General features: G+C 33.0%; 1 protein-coding gene across 2 annotated transcripts in view; it reads left to right on the top strand.

Moving 5' to 3' along the window:
• KLHL1 (kelch like family member 1) overlaps positions 1-18,384 on the top strand; it is a 415,568-nt gene that overhangs the window by 242,867 nt on the left and 154,317 nt on the right. For both annotated transcript variants that reach the window (XM_003257428.3, XM_003257427.3), the window contains one exon: positions 81-293. In XM_003257428.3, coding sequence (XP_003257476.1) covers positions 81-293 — 213 coding nt within the window. The remainder of the gene's footprint in view (positions 1-80; positions 294-18,384) is intronic.

Below are 18,384 nucleotides of genomic sequence, written 5' to 3'. Positions count from 1 at the left end.
TTTCTTATTTCTTTCTGAAATGCTTTACTAGCTAAATAAAAGTGAAACAGAATTTATGCCAAGATATTTTCTCCCTGCAGGAAAACATAATGGAAGTTATCAGAAATCAAGAGTTTTTACTCCTTCCAGCTGAGGAGCTCCATAAACTACTGGCCAGTGATGATGTCAATGTTCCTGATGAAGAAACCATCTTCCATGCATTGATGATGTGGGTCAAGTATGACATGCAGAGTAGATGCAATGACCTGAGCATGCTTCTTGCCTTTATAAGATTGCCACTGCTTCCACCACAGGTAATGATGTGTGATGCTGATTAAATAGATTCAACGTACTGAAAAACCCTATATTAAAAGTAAACATCAAAACACATTTTTAATTATGTATTCACATTTTTAAATGCTTTTATCAAATACTATTTTTAAGTTAAATTTGATGGTGGAAAATGATGTGTGAGGATGGATCGTGGATCTAAATCCTATCTCTGCCCCTTATTGACTCATGGCCACTTGTATGATTATGATAATATCACTTAATTTCTCAGATATTCAATCTCTTTATCTATAAAATGTGATCATACTGCCATACAGAAGTTTTGCGAAGATCAATTAGATAATATATGTAAATGCCTAATCATAATACAGTGTCTCCTATCAATTATTTGACATACGATGCAATAATGTGATAATCCATTGATGTAAATGCGTATTTTGTGTGATTTTCAAAGCTTCAGTGCATGGTATTTCAACCTCTGCAGAGGAATAAAACATACCTGAATAGTAGAGAGTTTTGATTTAACAGTAGTTAGCAATTAGAATTATGGAATATGTAATAATTGGAGCTTAGAAGCCTCTAGACACCAAGTGAGCCAACTTAACTTTATTGATGAGTTAAGTAGGGTACAGAAAAATTAATAAGAACGTGAAGTTCACTCAACTTAGAGGAAGAGTGGCTAGTTCTCTCTGATTCTGAGTCTTGTATCTTTAAACTAATTTGCTACAAAATTCTCTATGTACAGCATTGTTAATTCAGAGTTTCTGGCTGGTAAAGTTATCCAAAAATAAGCTTGAAGGTGACTCTAACTTCTAAGTTGATAGGTAAACTTGTTTGTATATATAATTTGTGTGAGGGAAATGGGAGGCTTATCTCATTCATCAGATTCCTCATTTGAATCCAAATCACAATCAACATTTTTACTAATCCATATGTTACTAAAAATATAAAACAGAGAATTAGGACATTTAGTAAAAGAACAGTAGGCAGTATGAAGTGTTAACAGTAAGTGTAGAAGTGGGATTTATGGTCATATATTAAGAATGGAAAGTTAGAAACACATTACCATAATTGAAAAAAAGAGAAGCTTTATAAATAAGTGATAATTATATATCCTTTGGCTGCTGAGATTAGTACAGGAGAAAAAAACAGGAAAATAATTTATGGAACTCAAATTATGTGAGCATATCATAACAACAGGCTCTTACAAAGAAGTGGAAACATGCATTCACGTACCTAGACAAAGAAATTTTGCTGCTAAGTACTGAATTTTTGCAAATCTCCCAGCTTGGATTCTAATGCCAGCTAGTATCTATTAGAGTCTGGGAGGGTAATCTTTTGGGGAAGAAATAGCCAATGATCGCTATTAGCCAGAAAGCCAATGATAGTTATCAATTAATGACAGATGCTGTGACAGTGGGTACCTTTGACTCTGGCATAGTCATTCCTCTCTACCCATTTCTACTGTTGGTTGAAATGTGGGAAGTTTGGAATTATATTGTGCACAAAATCAGAAATAGTAGGACACATATTAGAGTAGGTCAAGAATGTGACCAGATGCCTCTTCTCAGGATATGTCATTCTTTTATGCCCTCGGTTCCAACTCTTCTGTCATCAGATATAGGGAGATGCTGCCACCTGTGCATGTTATTAAATGGTTACATCAGATCAGAGATGTCCTGTTGGCTTGTTTGTTCCTAAGGCTATACATTATACCTGGAATTTTATTTCTTATTGGTTCAGCTGCTTTATCTTGCTTAGTGAAGTAATATTTATTAAAATTAAGATATAAAATATTATTTTGATGTCACTATTAACAAACAGTGGGCGATAGACATAAATGTAGCATATGTCTATTCTCCATTCCTCGTCTTTCAAACTGGAGCTATCACACATTATAACTTTATATGTACTTTCACAACAGATGTGCAGGAGGAATGAATGAAAATATTTTCTGTTTATAAAATGTCTTCATATAAAAGAAGGGCTATCACTTCTATAACTAATGTTAATGAATTATGTGTCATTATAAGCATATTACATATATTTCTAATATTAAAAACAGATGCAAAGTAAAGATTATTAATTCTATTACACAGAGGAATACTACGCTCAAAGAGGTTAAGTGATTTTCGAAGTTCATAGAGCTAGTGGAAAATCAGGTTTTCCTGCAAACATAGGTTGGCCAGATATGAACATACACAGAGATATTTCTACAATAATGAATGCCATTTCCCTGTTTGCTCTCTAACCTGGAAGATCATAAAAATATCCTGAATTAATCAATTTGGAAGCTTCCTTTAAAGACACTGAGGATGGAAGAACAGCAGTATGATAGGAACTTAAAGGCATTTATTTATTTAGCTACCAAATGATTTTATCTCATTTAATTTCTACAAAATCCCCATGTAGTTGATACTGTTATTCCCATTTGACAAATGAGTACTTTGAGAATCAGCGTGATTACCATCTTCTTTAGTTTTAAAGATCAGATTTTACTCCAACTGGATCTGACAGAAATGTGGATCTTCTTTCACTAAGGGGAAAAGAGTACAATTTTTTATTAAGGGTTGGTCTCATATTTGCCTCAATGTCCAACCAGAGTGAAAAACAAAAGTTTAATTGAATAAAGGATTTTACAGACTTGCAAACGGACTTTCAAAGCTGCTAAACACCTTTGGGTCCTTATGAAAAGCTATTAAAATGGTCAGGAAACACTTTTTGCTGATCTTGGATTCATTAACATAAGGTTTGTCCATGCTTTTTTTCAAATGATTAATATATAGGTCGCTTATAACCTTTAAGTGATTTGTGTGCATATGTTGTGAGTATTTACACATGCACATGAGACGTTTCTGTGTGTTGCTACCAAGAGAAGATAGAATATGTGGAATTTCAAACACAATATGTTAGATGAATGAGAGAAAAATAGGAAAAAAATAGAAAAGAGTTGTAGTGGTAGGGGAAGTTATTTTGAGAATATGTCACAGCAATATTATAGCATAAATGAGAGTGGAAATGTTAAAAGTACCATGAATCAAAGTATTATATACTACTGAAGTAATCACATAATTTCTTTTATATATATATATATATTTTATTATACTTTAAGTTCTAGGGTACATGTGCACAACGTGCAGGTTTGTTACATATATACACATGTGCCATGTTGGTGTGCTGCACCCATCAACTCGTATCTCCTACAAGTTGATGAGTGCAGCATACCAACATGGCACATGTATACATATGTATACATTAGGAGATATACATTATGTATCTCCTAATGCTGTCCCTCCCTCATCCCCCAACCCCACAACAGGCCCTGGTGTGTTCCCCTTCCTGTGTCCAAGTGTTCTCATTGTTCAATTCCCACCTATGAATGAGAACATGTGTTTGGTTTTTTGTCCTTGAGATAGTTTGCTGAGGATGGTTTCCAGCTTCATCCATGTCCCTACAAAGGATGTGAACTCATCACTTTTTATGGCTGCATAGTATTCCATGGTGTATATGTGCCATATTTTCTTAATCCAGTCTATCATTGTTGGACATTTGGGTTGGTTCCGAGTCTTTGCTATTGTGACTAGTGCCGCAATAAACATATGTGTGCATGTGTCTTTATAGCAACATGATTTATATTCCTTTGGGTATTCAATCTTTCTCCCTCTCTCTCTCTCTCTCTCTCCATATATATATATGTATATATATATACATATATATATATATATACGTATATATATATATATACGTATATATATATATATGTATATATATATATATATATACACATTCTGATTATACACATACTGATATAAACAAATACTGATTGCGGGTGAGGCAGAGCTCATCAATGATAAGCCAAAAGTAAAATTAGAAGAGAGGGTTTATTGGAAGATAATGTTTTGATTGCTCTTTTTAAATTGTCATGTATTATTATACATAGAATTTAGGACCAGCAAATCTATATTTAAAAGTACATATTATTTTCTCAAAATACTTAAAATACTTTATAATATAAGAAAACTATGTGATAGACTCTGTTAAGGACACCTTTAATTGTTTGCTTTTATTTCCACCTGGATTTTAATAAAATAATGCTTCTGAGGCTATCCATTCCTATTGTAAAGTTTTCCCAAAATTCAAAACCTAATAATTCTACAGTTTATCTCTTGCTGTTCTTTTGTCACTTGAAGTAGCCTAGAGTTAATATTGTCCAATATTTAGACACATTAAACACAAATTAAATATATGTGTAATGATTAAACATGTGATAATTTAGGTCAGAAAATGTTTCCCTCAGAAAATAATGACACATTTTTCTGCTAAAACTATAAATTACAAAAACAACAACAAAACGTGGTGTTTTGAATTACAAAGCCCTCTTATTATCTCTAAATTTGTGTCTGAAATGTGGTCAGTGAATTGCCCTAGATAAGCATTTCCCAATGCTTTGTCCCTGGGCAAATATTATTTGAAGGTATTCGTTACAAAGGCATTTCATGTCAAAACAATAGTTTATAAACCCATAAACCCATTACACCACATCCTCATTTTGAAATTTTACAGTGAAGATTGTCTCCATAACATCTCTCAAGAATTTTAATTAAAACTGAACTTAACTCTAACTCGCAGAATCCCTTGCTTTTCTGGAAAACATTTATTCCAAGTAAAATCTATTGAAGACCAATGCAAAGGATGATCCACAGAAACACTAGGGAATCACTGTCCTAGATGATTTTTATTTTAACTTTGGGATTCTTAATGGTAAAGTTTAATAAGTAATGGGTTTTCATTTAGAGTAAATGATCCTAAATTGGTGGTGTTTTAGTTTTTTTCTATTAAAATTAGCTTTCTTTAATTTATATGAGTTTGTCTATCATAAAATTGACTTTGCTGAGCTGGAAAACCAGATATTCAGTGAATTCAATAAGCCGACCTGAAAAGACCTGGAAATAGAGTCATAAATAATAATGAATGTGTTATTCTCGATTCACTCAGCTGTGCGGGTTTTCCAAACCATTAAACAACTTCTCAATTTGCCACAGTTCAGCGTGTAAGTGCTGTACTCTTTTCAAAAGAAGGCTAAGAATAAGAGATGGCAAATATGAGGTAAGAATTTAGGGAGTGATTAATATTTAATCACAATAAAACCTGAAATCTTGTTTCAATTAGTTACTTATACTATTCATCTATTATAAAAATAAAAGATGGGATTTTTATCCTAACCATTAGATTTTACCTCATGGTAATATACATTCATGCTAATGTTCGTTACTCTCAGAATATGTTAAAATACATATGAAATTGGGCAGATAAATAAATTACGCCAGAAATATAAAGATCTATTTAAATAGTAAATGCCCATTTCGTCTGACTGATCAATTTCTTAGGAGAGTGGAATGATATTTTGTCCTTATTCCATGTCCAGTAACAATGCCTAGAAATGTGTTTTCTTTTTAAATAAAGGTTTTCTCAACAGCTATTGTTTTCTTACTCCCTGTGTCACCAAGAAATTTTAAAAATGTGCACCTTTAAAATGTTTTAAATCTCCACTTTCTGTGTACGATATTATTGCCTTTAGATTAGGCCTTATCATTTTTATGCAACGGACTCCATGTAAATTGCCAAACTCCTGTGACATTTTTTCCCACCTGTATTCATTCTTCACGATGCCTTCCCTCTTGAGTAAATTTTTTAAAAACACAAATTAAATCCTAATGTTCAGTGACTTTGAAATGCACACATCATTTACATGTAGATAACATACCATATCCTTAGAATCATATATGTTATTCTTAGTTACAACCTTTTTTTTTAATTTTTTTTTATTATACTTTAGGTTTTAGGGTACATGTGCACAATGTGCAGGTTTGTTACATATGTATCCATGTGCCATGTTGATTTCCTGCACCCATTAACTCGTCATTTAGCATATAACCTTTTTCAATGTAGTTATTAAACTACTTGTAGAAAGCAACATAGCCTTTTGAAAATTCTGGTTTAGCACATGAGAAGTCTTCCTACATCTAATTCCATACTCTGGCCCTCATACTCAGACATGCATACACTTAATGAACACCTGGTTTACCATTAAAAGCTCAACTCAGGGCCGAGTGCAGTGGCTCAGGCCTGCAATCTCTGCACTTGGAAAGGCTGAGACAAGAGGACTGCTTGAGGCCAGGAGTTTGAGATCAGCCTGAGCAATGTAGCAAGTACCCGTCTCTACAAAAATATTAAACAATATACATGCATGTGGTGGTGCATGCCTGTGGCCCCAGCTACTCAGGAGGCTGAGACAGGAGGATTGCCTGAGGCCAGGAATTCAAGGTTACAGTCATCTGTGATCACACCACTGCACTCCAGCCTGGACAGCAGAGCAAGGTCCTTTATCTGAAAACAAAACGAAACAAAACAAAAACTCAAGATTCACTTTCCTAAGAAAGACTTCCTTATCTACTACTGGTGCTCTTCCTCAGGGTTCTTACAGCATTCTGTTTTAACACCCTTTCTAGAATTGATAATATTTCATTTAGATCATTTAGAGGTATGTGTCTTTTTGCCCTAATATGTTGTAAGTTCCTTAAGATTTTCATCTCCAATATTTGGCATACATTGGGCACTTAATAACTGGCTGCATCTTGTAATGTAAAGGATTTTTGAAAACAGTTGCTTATTAATGTATAGTTAAATTTTAAACAGATGACTTTGAACTTTATTAGTAGTCTTTACCTTGTGAGTATGGAATTTTTTTTGAACCAGTAACTGTATTTGAAAAATTGAATTTGATTTTTTATATAGTGCTATATAAAATATTGAAAAAACAGGGAACATGAAACACAACTTAATTCACAGCAATACATGCTGAAAGTTATTACAATTTGGCTTTTAAAATTTCATCATTTTGGCATATTTAAGTTTCAGAGTTTTGATTTTTCTTTTGTGTGTATATTTATATGTATATATAGTATACATTCATGTACATATATATATATCAATGTGATACATTTACACATATATGTTTACCTATGAAGATAACATACCTATTTAATGATTTTTCTTATAATATTTTAATTTAATGTATTTTTTCAGATGAGTGCTTTAATAGCACAGACTATTATTCTTCATAGAAGAATAGAAGTGAAGTCATTTTACTCTTTTTTATGACCATGCCAGTTTTTACCCAGTAAACAAGGTCATCCTACTTCTTGCTTTTATAAAAGTCCCCAGAGTAAGAGATAGATTCTGTAAAAAATGATATTCTTTCAGAAAATGAATTTTTTTTTTCAGAATAACATTGACTGGGTGACACTTGAGTGTTTCATGACTCTATTCTTTGAGACAAATCTAAGTATAAATTATTATATTGCTTATTACAGTTTTCATATGTAATTTGAGCTTTTCAACATATTATTAATAACTAACAACTAATTGTTTATCATATACAATACATAAAACAATTTCAAGGCAAGGTTCATAGCTCAAGAAAAGAGAATATCAGCCTAAATAAATTATTAAAATATTAGTGAGAAAGAATTATTACTGACAGTTAAGTTGAAAAGAATGCAAGATGTTGGAATACAGGTGTCCAGAGAGGAACCGTATGGAAAGACATTTTCTGTTGCAAGAACAACTGAATCTGTTTTTTGCATCATCCAATAGACACTGAACATAAATATTTGTATTGAGAAAGTGACAACTGAAACAAAGAAATACAGATGAATTCATTCATTCAGTGCTTCCACAGTATTAAGACTATTCTTAAGAATCATGGAAAGCAAAAAAAAAAAAATCATAAATTCAAATATAAAAGAAGTTTTGCAAGCTGAAGTCCAGGTTTTACCAATCATGAAAAATGCAAAATTTTTTATTTCTTATGTTTTTTTTTCATATAGACTCTATTCAGAATTCATTCAACACCAAATTCTCCTAGGAGAAAAAAAATGAGAAGCAAATGACATATGTTTTCAGACCTTAATATTTTACTGGTGCCTAGTCTCCTTCTAGGATCCTCTTTTGTTTTAATTCTCTGTACTTGACATACTTTGTATTTATAGTTTTCTATTCTATTTGCTTCCTAGACCAAGACTTGGGTTTAGAATATTTCCTAGTATTTTAGTTTCTCTAGTTAAAATGTAACTACTAAATATCTTATCATTTCAGTATCTCTGAGTACTGATTGGAATATATGAGAAAAAACAAAAATAAAAGTGAATAATTACAACATATACAAAATGCCAATACAACTACATAAGACTAAGTACTGACAATTACCATGAACATTATAGAAGGTCTTTAAGACATTTCACTAGAGTGGAATAAAAACATTTTAGTAATTACATTGCAAAGCTGGAGAATAATCTTCAAAGATAGCTAACAATACACATAGAGTAAAAGATAAATTTTAACATAAAAACATACTTTTTGCTTAGATTGTTGTAAATCAAGTGTATTAGTGTGCTTCGGCTTACATAAAATCTTATAGACTTGGTGGCTTAAACATCAGAAATTTATTTTGTCACAGTTCTGAAAGCTAAAATCCAAGATCAAGGTGCCTGCAAATTTAGTTGCTGGTGAGGGCTTTCTTCCTGGCTTGCAGACAGCTTCCTTCTCACTGTGTCCTCACATGGCCTTTCCTCTGAAGAAACAGAGAGAGATCTCTCTCTTCCTCTTCCTATAGAAACATCAGTCTTAATGCATTAGGGCCTCACCCATATTACCTCATTTAGTATTAATTGTCTCCTTAAAGGCCCTTTCTCTAAAATACTCACCTTGAGGTTAACACTTCAACATATAAATTTTGAGGGGATGCAATTCAGTACATAACAACAGGTATAAAACTTTCACTTTCTATTAAGGTTATATTTGGCTTATACTTACTTTAGTGAGTTGTGATGGTCCAATGGTAATAAAGAACATTTAATGACAGCAAACCAAAATTTAAGACATGCTTTTGAAAGTATTTCTCACATACCTTAAGTGTAGGAATTAAAGTATATGTTTTACCATTTCACATTGCCCTGTGCCTTTGGTAAAATGGAACCTCAGAATCCTAAGTTCAAGATTTTATTCTTGGATCTGCCTTTTTTCTGATATTTGCTTGTCTCTCTCTCTCTCTCTCTCTCTGTCTCTCTCTCTTTCTCTCTCTCTTCCTTCTCCTGTGTGTGTGTATGTGTGTGTAAAAACAATATAATTACATACATTTATTATGAATGAGGACTGTATTCCCTCTATCCACCTCAAGATTTTTCTTCTAATTACAATTTATATGTGATTTGCTTCTCTAACAAAGTTTGTTCAAAATCTTTATTATGTTATCATGTGATACTCATGTTTTAAAATATTAGAGTCCCTTATTCTAATTCAAATATTTTGTACTTTGTAAAACTAAACAACAATAATATTCATTGCTAATCAACTTCAAGTATTTGCTTTTATTTTATTTTATTTTATTTTTGAGATAGAGTTTCGCTCTTGTTGCCCAGGCTGGAGTGCAATGGTGCGATTTTGGCTCACCACAGCCTCCGCCTCCCAGGTTCAGGCAATTCTCCTGCCTCAGACTCCTAAGTAGCTGGGATTACAGGCATTCGCAACCATGCCTGGCTAATTTTGTACTTTTTTTTTTTTTTTTAGTAGAGGCGGGGTTTCTCCATGTTGGTCAGGCTGATCTCAAACTCCTGACCTCAGGTAATCCACCCTCCTTGGCCTCCCAAAGTGCTGGGATTACAAGTGTGAGCCACTGCACCAGGCCTTGCTTTTATTTTTCTTGTCTTTGAGGACAGGATAAGAGATTAGGTGGACCAAATATGAAATCATAAACTTGTTGGTAAAACATTGCATATATATGTGTGTGTGTATATATACATATGCATATATATGCGTAAAACGTTGGATATATATGTAGAAGGAAATCACTGATGTTATTTTAAAAACTGATAAACATCAATATGAAATCATGAACTTGTTTGTAAAACATTGCATATAGATGTGTGGTAGGAAATCACTGATGCTATTTTAAAAACTGATAAAAATATTGAGGTAATTTGAAATACTAGCAAAATGTTCATAGACAGATAAAGTATCTATAAAAATTTTGAAGCAAAAGCCACAAAAAGGTGGAGAATTTAAAGAGGAAAGGGTTAAGGAAAGAAAATAAACAGACTTTTTCAGCAGATAATCTGGATACTAGAGGCTTAAAAGCAATTTGCTGTATTATTGGTTCATGAAGTAATTTCACTTAACAGTTGACAGGGCAGACTAAAAATATCAGAAAGTATCACATAAAATAATATTTACCAGTTAGCGTTACTTTGGCCATTTCTAAAACAATTCAGAGATGCTATTAAAAACATATTTTATTTTACTGATGATTAGAGTCTCACTGTTGTCTGTGTATTGTGATCATAACTCACCATATGGACAATATCATACAGGAGGTATAATCAATTGATTATTTTTATAAACACCCTTATGAATATTTTACATGGAAAGTTAGCTTATACTTAGCCAAATTTCCTTCATATGTTTTTATTAGTAAGAATTCTATTAGTAAGTTTCCTTTAAATATGTAATTCTAAAGATATCTAATTATAATTAGGAATTAATAAGAGTTCAATAAATCTGATAAAATAAAAGCACATTTTTTATTTATTGTTCATCTTAATAGAATTTGTAAACCTTGAACAGTATTTTTAAACAATGATACATGATTTAAACATGTACAAAATATTTGTAAATATTTGATCTCATTTTAATATAATGTTTTGAGGAATAAAATAAAATTATATTATACATAAAGGAATTAAAACTAATGAAACTGAATAACTTGTTGATGTTTATTAAGCTTAAAAGGATTATAGTCAGACTTATATTTAAGACTTTGGATTTATGAATCTATAAACATTCCCTTCAACGTATTCATTTTTAAATACATGCTAAAATTTTATACTATATTATTCATAGATCATCCAGACAAATTTGTTCATTTTTTTAAAGAGGCAACTATCTTACTATGCCACTAACATTCTCTTTTTTTCTGAGAATCTTACCATTAGAAATTGAGTCAGTTACATGCTTAATACAAGAATACTTGTCACGCTCATACATGTTGGTTTTCTACTTGTTTGTCCTGAAAATGCTTTTGTGAACATTTAGATTTTTCATATCTTGTGTATAGAAAGTATATATTCTACCACTCTGTATCTTTAATTGTACCTAGTGTAGTACTGAAGATTAATAGACACTTAACGTATATTTTGTGTAATATTTCTGGCTGCTATTAGTGGATGAGCCTTTCATTAAGTCAAAATTTATATCACACATATAAACACGCTAAATAGCTTCAAACTAATGATAAGATTGTTTCTAATCCCTAACAACTGAGTGAATCTGTAATGGGTGAATAAGTCAGGGATGGTACCATACTAAATAGTTGTTGTTTAGGCCTTCAGATGATAGATGGAGCTTTTCTGTTGTAATTTCTTCTATTATTCCTGAGGTGAGTCCTTGCTTCTGTATGCTTACAATGTGACAACGATCAGTTAGATTAAACTTACCTGAAGTTGACACTAGATTTGCCTATGAAAAACATGTTCTACTGACATATTAATGTTTTATTGGTCATGTTTACTAATTTATGTTTTTCTTCTCCTTGGTTAAATTTAGCTAAGAAAATTCTGATTGTTGCAAATCTAACTGGTTTCTGTTTGTACTGTTTCTAAACCTTTCTGAGGGCACTAAAGTGTCAATAATTTTTAGATAGATTTACTGAGCATATCCCTTTTATACAATAATTCATTCACATTGCAACCTGATATAACAATTCATTCACAGGGATATTGAGGACTCAGAGAACTCGAACTATGGAGAAAATGCGGGAACATTTTTAGCATATCCTAGAGGGAAGGACCAGAGCTGTCACAGCATCTGCCCTACTGGAGCTTGTAACCCATAAAAAGACACCACTACAGCCACGTATTGCAGGGAGTAAAGAAAAAAAAATATTCTTCCCTCTCCTCTCACCCCCTGACCTTCTGCTTATAATTCCCATTAGCTAGACCCAGCCAAAAGCAAATCAGCGAGGAAGTCAAGTGATGCAGTTCCAGAAAGTTTAGTCTCCAAAGGCACTGAACAGGAAAAAAAAAATAGTGCAAAATGGATGAGGAGGAAGAAATGAAATATAAGCAACCCTAAAAAGAAGGATGGGAGCAGATACACCAGTCAAAAGGTATTACAATTATTGAGGCGGTGGTGATCTTAGTTTGTTCTACAGTTACAGTCTAAATATATTCTGGATATATTTTGAAGGTAAAATTGCAAGTTTTATACAGTGCTTTGATGGTGTTGAATGAAAAGGAAAAGAGTAAGAGGGACTTTAGGGTTATGTAATTTAATGTATGAGATGGAAGTTTGGATGGACACATATATGAAAAGGTGAATCAAGATAGATATAGACAGAGAAAGAACAAGAGAAATGTTTTAAGAATAGAATATCTTATTTTGAATACGTATTATTACTTGGTATTCTAGTTGATTTCCTTCTTTCATTCCTCTGGACGTATTCTTTCTTTCTGAAATAGCCTTACTCTTTTCCATGCTTGGCAAACCTGTACTTATCATTATTGCTTAAGTTTATTTAAGACCTCCTGCTGAAAGTGTTTATCACATAACACCTATCTTCAGTACATTGAATATCTTTATCATAGTCATCTCCACTAATAGAAAAATTTTCATTATTTTCTTATAGCTACATGTCTTTTTTTAGTGAATTATGATAGTTCAGAAAAAAAATTGTATCTGTGTTTATGCTTTTAAGACTATGCCTCTAAAATAATGGGCAGGAACATGATAAATGTTCATTTCAACAACTAATTAAATACACTCTTCTAGATTTTAGAATTAATCACTTTAACTAATATTTTTACAAGGAGAAAAGTAATTTAATTTTTATAATGAATGTCATCTTGTTTTGAAGCTTGCATTTGTACTAATGGCAGAACGATTTATACATAATATTTAGAAGAATTAGAAACAACTACATGTGGTTAACAGTTATGTCTTTCATTAAACTGGAAGCTCAAAGTCCTTATTAGGGCTATCTCTCCTCTCTCAAGGAGTCTCACCCAACCCCCAGTCTTTCTCCTCCCTAAGAGGGTGTCTGTTGAAGGAAGAGGCTTGTATGTCTTAACAGTAGTGGATGGAGATGTTTTTCTTCCACATACTATTCTCTGGGTCCTGGACGACACGGCTGAAATTCCTCTGGGTGTCCTCTGTGGTAGCTGCTGGTGCCCATTGGTGTCTAAATCAAACTTGTCAGAACTGGCCTTAGGGCGTGGCCTCTGTCCTTATTTACATCTGCTTCTGCTGATGTATCTAACAACTGGTGCAGTCAGTTGAAAACCAGTTATTGTTCAAATTCAGAATACATAGCATGTTTCCTTTGTTTTCCTTGTAATTAATTAGAAGCATTGTATAAAATATATACCCGTGGCACTAGGAATCACCCAGTTGAGTATATTTTTCATGCTAAAATGAATTTCATTTTATATATATATATTTTTTATATTATACTTTAAGTTCTAGGGTACATGTGCAAAATACATTTCATTCTAATGTTGTTTCCTAGCCAACCATATCAATAAGTCTTTTCCAAATATTAAAATTATATTAACTATTTTTCTACTGCATAGTTAGTTAAATGATTTACCTTAAATTTAACCCTGAAATACTTCAGAGATCAAGCATTCAACTTATGATATATCTTTTATAGAAAATACTGTGCTAAGTGCCCAATATTCCTTTCTGACTGAGCATATACAAATGAATAGGAAAGTTAAATCAAGTATAGGGATACATTCTAGGGAAATACATATTCTTGTGAGTATTTTATCAATAATGTGTTTTAAATGTATTAATTATTCATCACCACACATTAATGTGAACTCTGTGGCAGGCCTTTTGCTAGTCATGGAGCATATAATAATAAGTAATATGTCCACTAGGGGGAGACAGAGACAGAAATAAATATGTGCAACTACATGTTGAAGGTAAATTTGAGGCAAGTAGGAAGATAATAGGAAGCACAAAAGGAGGAGTAGTCAATATGCCCAGGCATCAGAGAAGACTTCATAAAGGAGGTGACGTATGTTGTTTCTTGGAAGAGAAGTAAACGTTTGTCAGGGACTCAGGAAGGAGGGTTTTTAAGTAAAGGGAACAAATTCAGTGCAGCATAAAATACATGTTATAGTCAAATTATTACAAGATGTTTGGCAAATCTACAGCATAGAAGTCATGCAAGCACAATGAAAGAATACACTATAAGAATTAGGAGACAGAAAACGGAGAGTTTTATATGGTGTTCTATCAGGTTCGGAATTTACTATTGTTCATTGGAGGAGCCATTAAAGGTATTATTATTCAGGGAAACAGCATGATTGTATGAGGAAGGTTGGAACAGTAGACAAGTTAGGTCATTATATCAAATGCTAAGAGAAGTGACTGGCCTTAGACAGCAGCCATGATCTTGGGGAGGAAAAAGGATTACTATGAAATTGTAAGGAATAAAATGGGCCAAATTTTATCTTGAAATGAAAGTAGCAAATTCGATAAAGACAAGAAATATAACTTGATGCCTACTAGCATTTTCCTGGAATTAATTAATTATCATTGTAGTTTAATTTACTGATTAAGGACAAAAAATACAGAAGTTTAGGGAAATATGCACTAAGTATTTATTATATAAGATTATAGTATAGTGTAATAACAAAGTAAGGTGATTGCAGATAAAAGTTTTTAACAGACAGATGAGCAAAATATTTGGAATGTCTGGAATTCAGAACATACTGTTATCCACTCATGTGAGAAGGGCTGAGACCTAGAGTAGTGTTGAGAATTGTAAGGATTTGCGATTTTACCCTGCTTGCAAGCTAACAATCAACCTGCCAGGGTTTAATGGATGCTGGCAGAAAATAGAAGACTCCTGGATCAGAGCAAAAGACTGTGTTATTCATGGCAATAGTAGCAGCAAGAAAATCAGCATTTTCCTCAGTTCCACAAATGCCAATTAGCATGACAATTACCACGTTGTGACATGAAGAGGACCAAGTGACACCTGTATGTGTAACAGGATGCATTACAAAAAAGGAACCTTGAGCTTAAAGAACCTGAATATTTTGGAATGGGCAGTGAGTATACCTGCCCTTTGAAATGAAGGAAGTTTTTTTAAATTTATTTTTCAACTGAACAATAAACAAATCTGTCCTTTGCTTCAGAAGAAGATACTATCTCTAGCTTCCAAAGTTGCATAGTATTCAAACATTCCTGAAAAGATAGTCCAGAAGAAATGCAGTGAATGCCTCTGCTCACAAACTGGGCAGAGACATGACAGGCCCATGAAGAACTCTCTGCCAACAGAAAGTAATAGCAATAATTATATATATAACATATATAAAGCTTATATATGTTATATATATGATACACATATATTATAAAACATAATATATACAATACACATATATATTATATAACATATATAATACATAATATATATAATATTATATATATATATATATATTATTAGTCCGTTTTCACACTGCTATAAAGAACTGCCCAAGACTGGGTAATTTATAAATGAAAGAGGTTTAATTGACTCACAGTTCAGCATGGCTGGGGAGGCCTCAGGAAACTTACAATCATGGCAGAAGGTGAAGGGGAAGCAGGGACCTTCTTTATAAGGCGGCAGGAAGGAAAATTGCTGAGTGAAGCGGAGAGAGCCCTATAAAATCATCAGATCTCGTGAGAACTCACTATCATGAGCAGAAAAACCACCCCCATGATTCCATTATTTCCACCTGGTCTCTTTCCTCTCCCTTGATATGTGGAAATTATGGGGATTAGAATTCAAGATGAGATTTTTGGTGGGGACACAACCAAACCATATCGTATCATATCTCTAGCTCTGTCTCTATCTCTACCTGTATCTCTATCTCTGTCTATCTCCATCTCTATCTATCTATAGATCAATCTATCTATCTCTCTAAAATTAGTACTAGTGATAAAATACTTAGTCTAGCAGCTATTCTGGCATCACTCTCTGACACAAAGTCTCTCTACACTCTAACTAGTAGACAGTCTGTTTTATGGTTCTTGACTAGTACCTAGTTCCACTGATGAACAATTCCTCAGTTCTCAATATAGATTTCAACTTTAGCATATTATTTTCTAACACTCTCTGCTATAATTATAAATGCTTTCATATATATGATAGAGTATTACATATATGTAATTCCTATATGTAATACTTACATTCCTATACATATATTTATTAATACAAATAAGTGTTTTCATTAAATATTCATAGCCAACAATTTTTTTCTTATAAAAATATATTTCCAATATTTCCAGTTGGTGCCATTTCAAAAATAGTTACTTGAGAGATGAAAAACTGGGTGTTACAATTAAGAATTTTCCTGGAATTCTCATTCTACCTCTGGCAGTTATGGCCTTCACATATAACAGTGTTTTGTGGTAAAAATGGATCACCTTAATGTATTCAAAAGACTATTTAAGAACCAATTATAATTTTGTGTTCTAGAAACTGGAGGAAAATTGTTAGTAACAGAAACTCATAAATGCAAATGGCATTAATTAATAAGCAGCATTTATAATTTCAGAGAAACTGATAATATTATGCATAGGAATAATATTATATAAACTTCTATTTATCTAATTACTGTAGTTTGCCAAGAAAATCATAAATCTCCTTAAGTCCTTAGCCTTTCTTATGTGCCTGTGCTGTGGTTTGGATATTTGGTCTCTCCAAACTTCATGGTAACCAATGTGGGATGTGTTTGGGTCATGATAGAGGATCCCTCATGAGTAGCATGGTGCTCTCCTTGTGGTAGCAAGTTAGTTTTCACTCTATGCTTTCCTGGGAGAGCTGGATGTTAAAAACAGCCTGGCACCTCCACACTCTCTCTCTTTCTTTGTTTCTTGCTGTGTGATCTCCGCACACACTGGCCCGCCTTCATCTTCCTCAATGAGTAGAAACAGCCTGAAGTCCTCAACATAAGCAGATGTTGGTGCCATGCTTCTTGTACAGCCTGCAGAACTATGAGCCAAATAAACCTCTTTTCTTTGTAATTACCCAGTCTCAGGTATTCAATTCGAGCAACACAATGGACTAAGACCGCCTGATAAATTAATAGTGTTACAAGTTAGAAGTCAAAGACTTTATGGATTACAAAATCAAAATCATTTCCAAAGTTAAATTTTGCCTCTAGGATCAGGATGGATTATCTTTTGCTGAGATGGGAAGTAATTTCCCTTATTTAATTTGGAATAGGTTTTATAAATCTATGAGAAGACAGCACTGAAGGGAAAGGGAAAGGGGGGTTAGTAATATTGGTTGAGTAATTATTATTAAGCCTTACGCTAAGCAAAGTCTCCATATTCTATTTACTCTCACATACTTTGAAGAAGATGTAATGTCTTCATTTTACAAATGAAATATGGATGCAAAAATGAAACAAAACAAAAACAACATACCTTATCCAGTTATATCTAGGAAAAACAAGGTGGGGCTCTTCTAGAGTTACACTGTATCTGGCATGGTAAGAATACAGCAAGTTCTCATGATAAGAAACTTATTATATTACCACATTCACTGGTGAATACCACTTTAAACACTTATCTTCCAGTATGTATCTACACATTAAATTGATGAAAGTAGCTGCTTGCAATGACTTTCTACTGATATGCAAGTCCAGGAGGGCCATGTGTAAAGAACAGAAGTGTAAGTAGTTGTATTACTTCATTCTCATGCTGCTATAAAGACATACCCAAGACTGGGTAATTTATAAAGGAAAGAGGCTTAGTCGACTCACAGTTCAGCATGGCTGGGGAGGCCTCTGGAAACTTACAATCATGGTAGAAGGAGAAGCAACAACATCTTTCTTCATATGGTGGCAGGAAGGAGAAGTGCCAAGCAAAAGGGGGAAAAGCCCCTTATAAAACCATCTTATCTCTTGAGAACTCACTCACTATCAGGAAAACAGCATGAGGGTGAACGCCCCCATTATTTAATTACTTCCCACTGGGTCCCTCCCATGACATGTGGGGATT

The sequence above is a fragment of the Nomascus leucogenys genome, chromosome 5 (genome assembly GCF_006542625.1).
Source record: "Nomascus leucogenys isolate Asia chromosome 5, Asia_NLE_v1, whole genome shotgun sequence".
Classification (NCBI taxonomy): Eukaryota; Metazoa; Chordata; class Mammalia; order Primates; family Hylobatidae; genus Nomascus; species Nomascus leucogenys.
The sequence above is the reverse complement of the archived record's forward strand: the minus strand, read 5'-3'. Positions and strand labels throughout refer to the sequence as shown.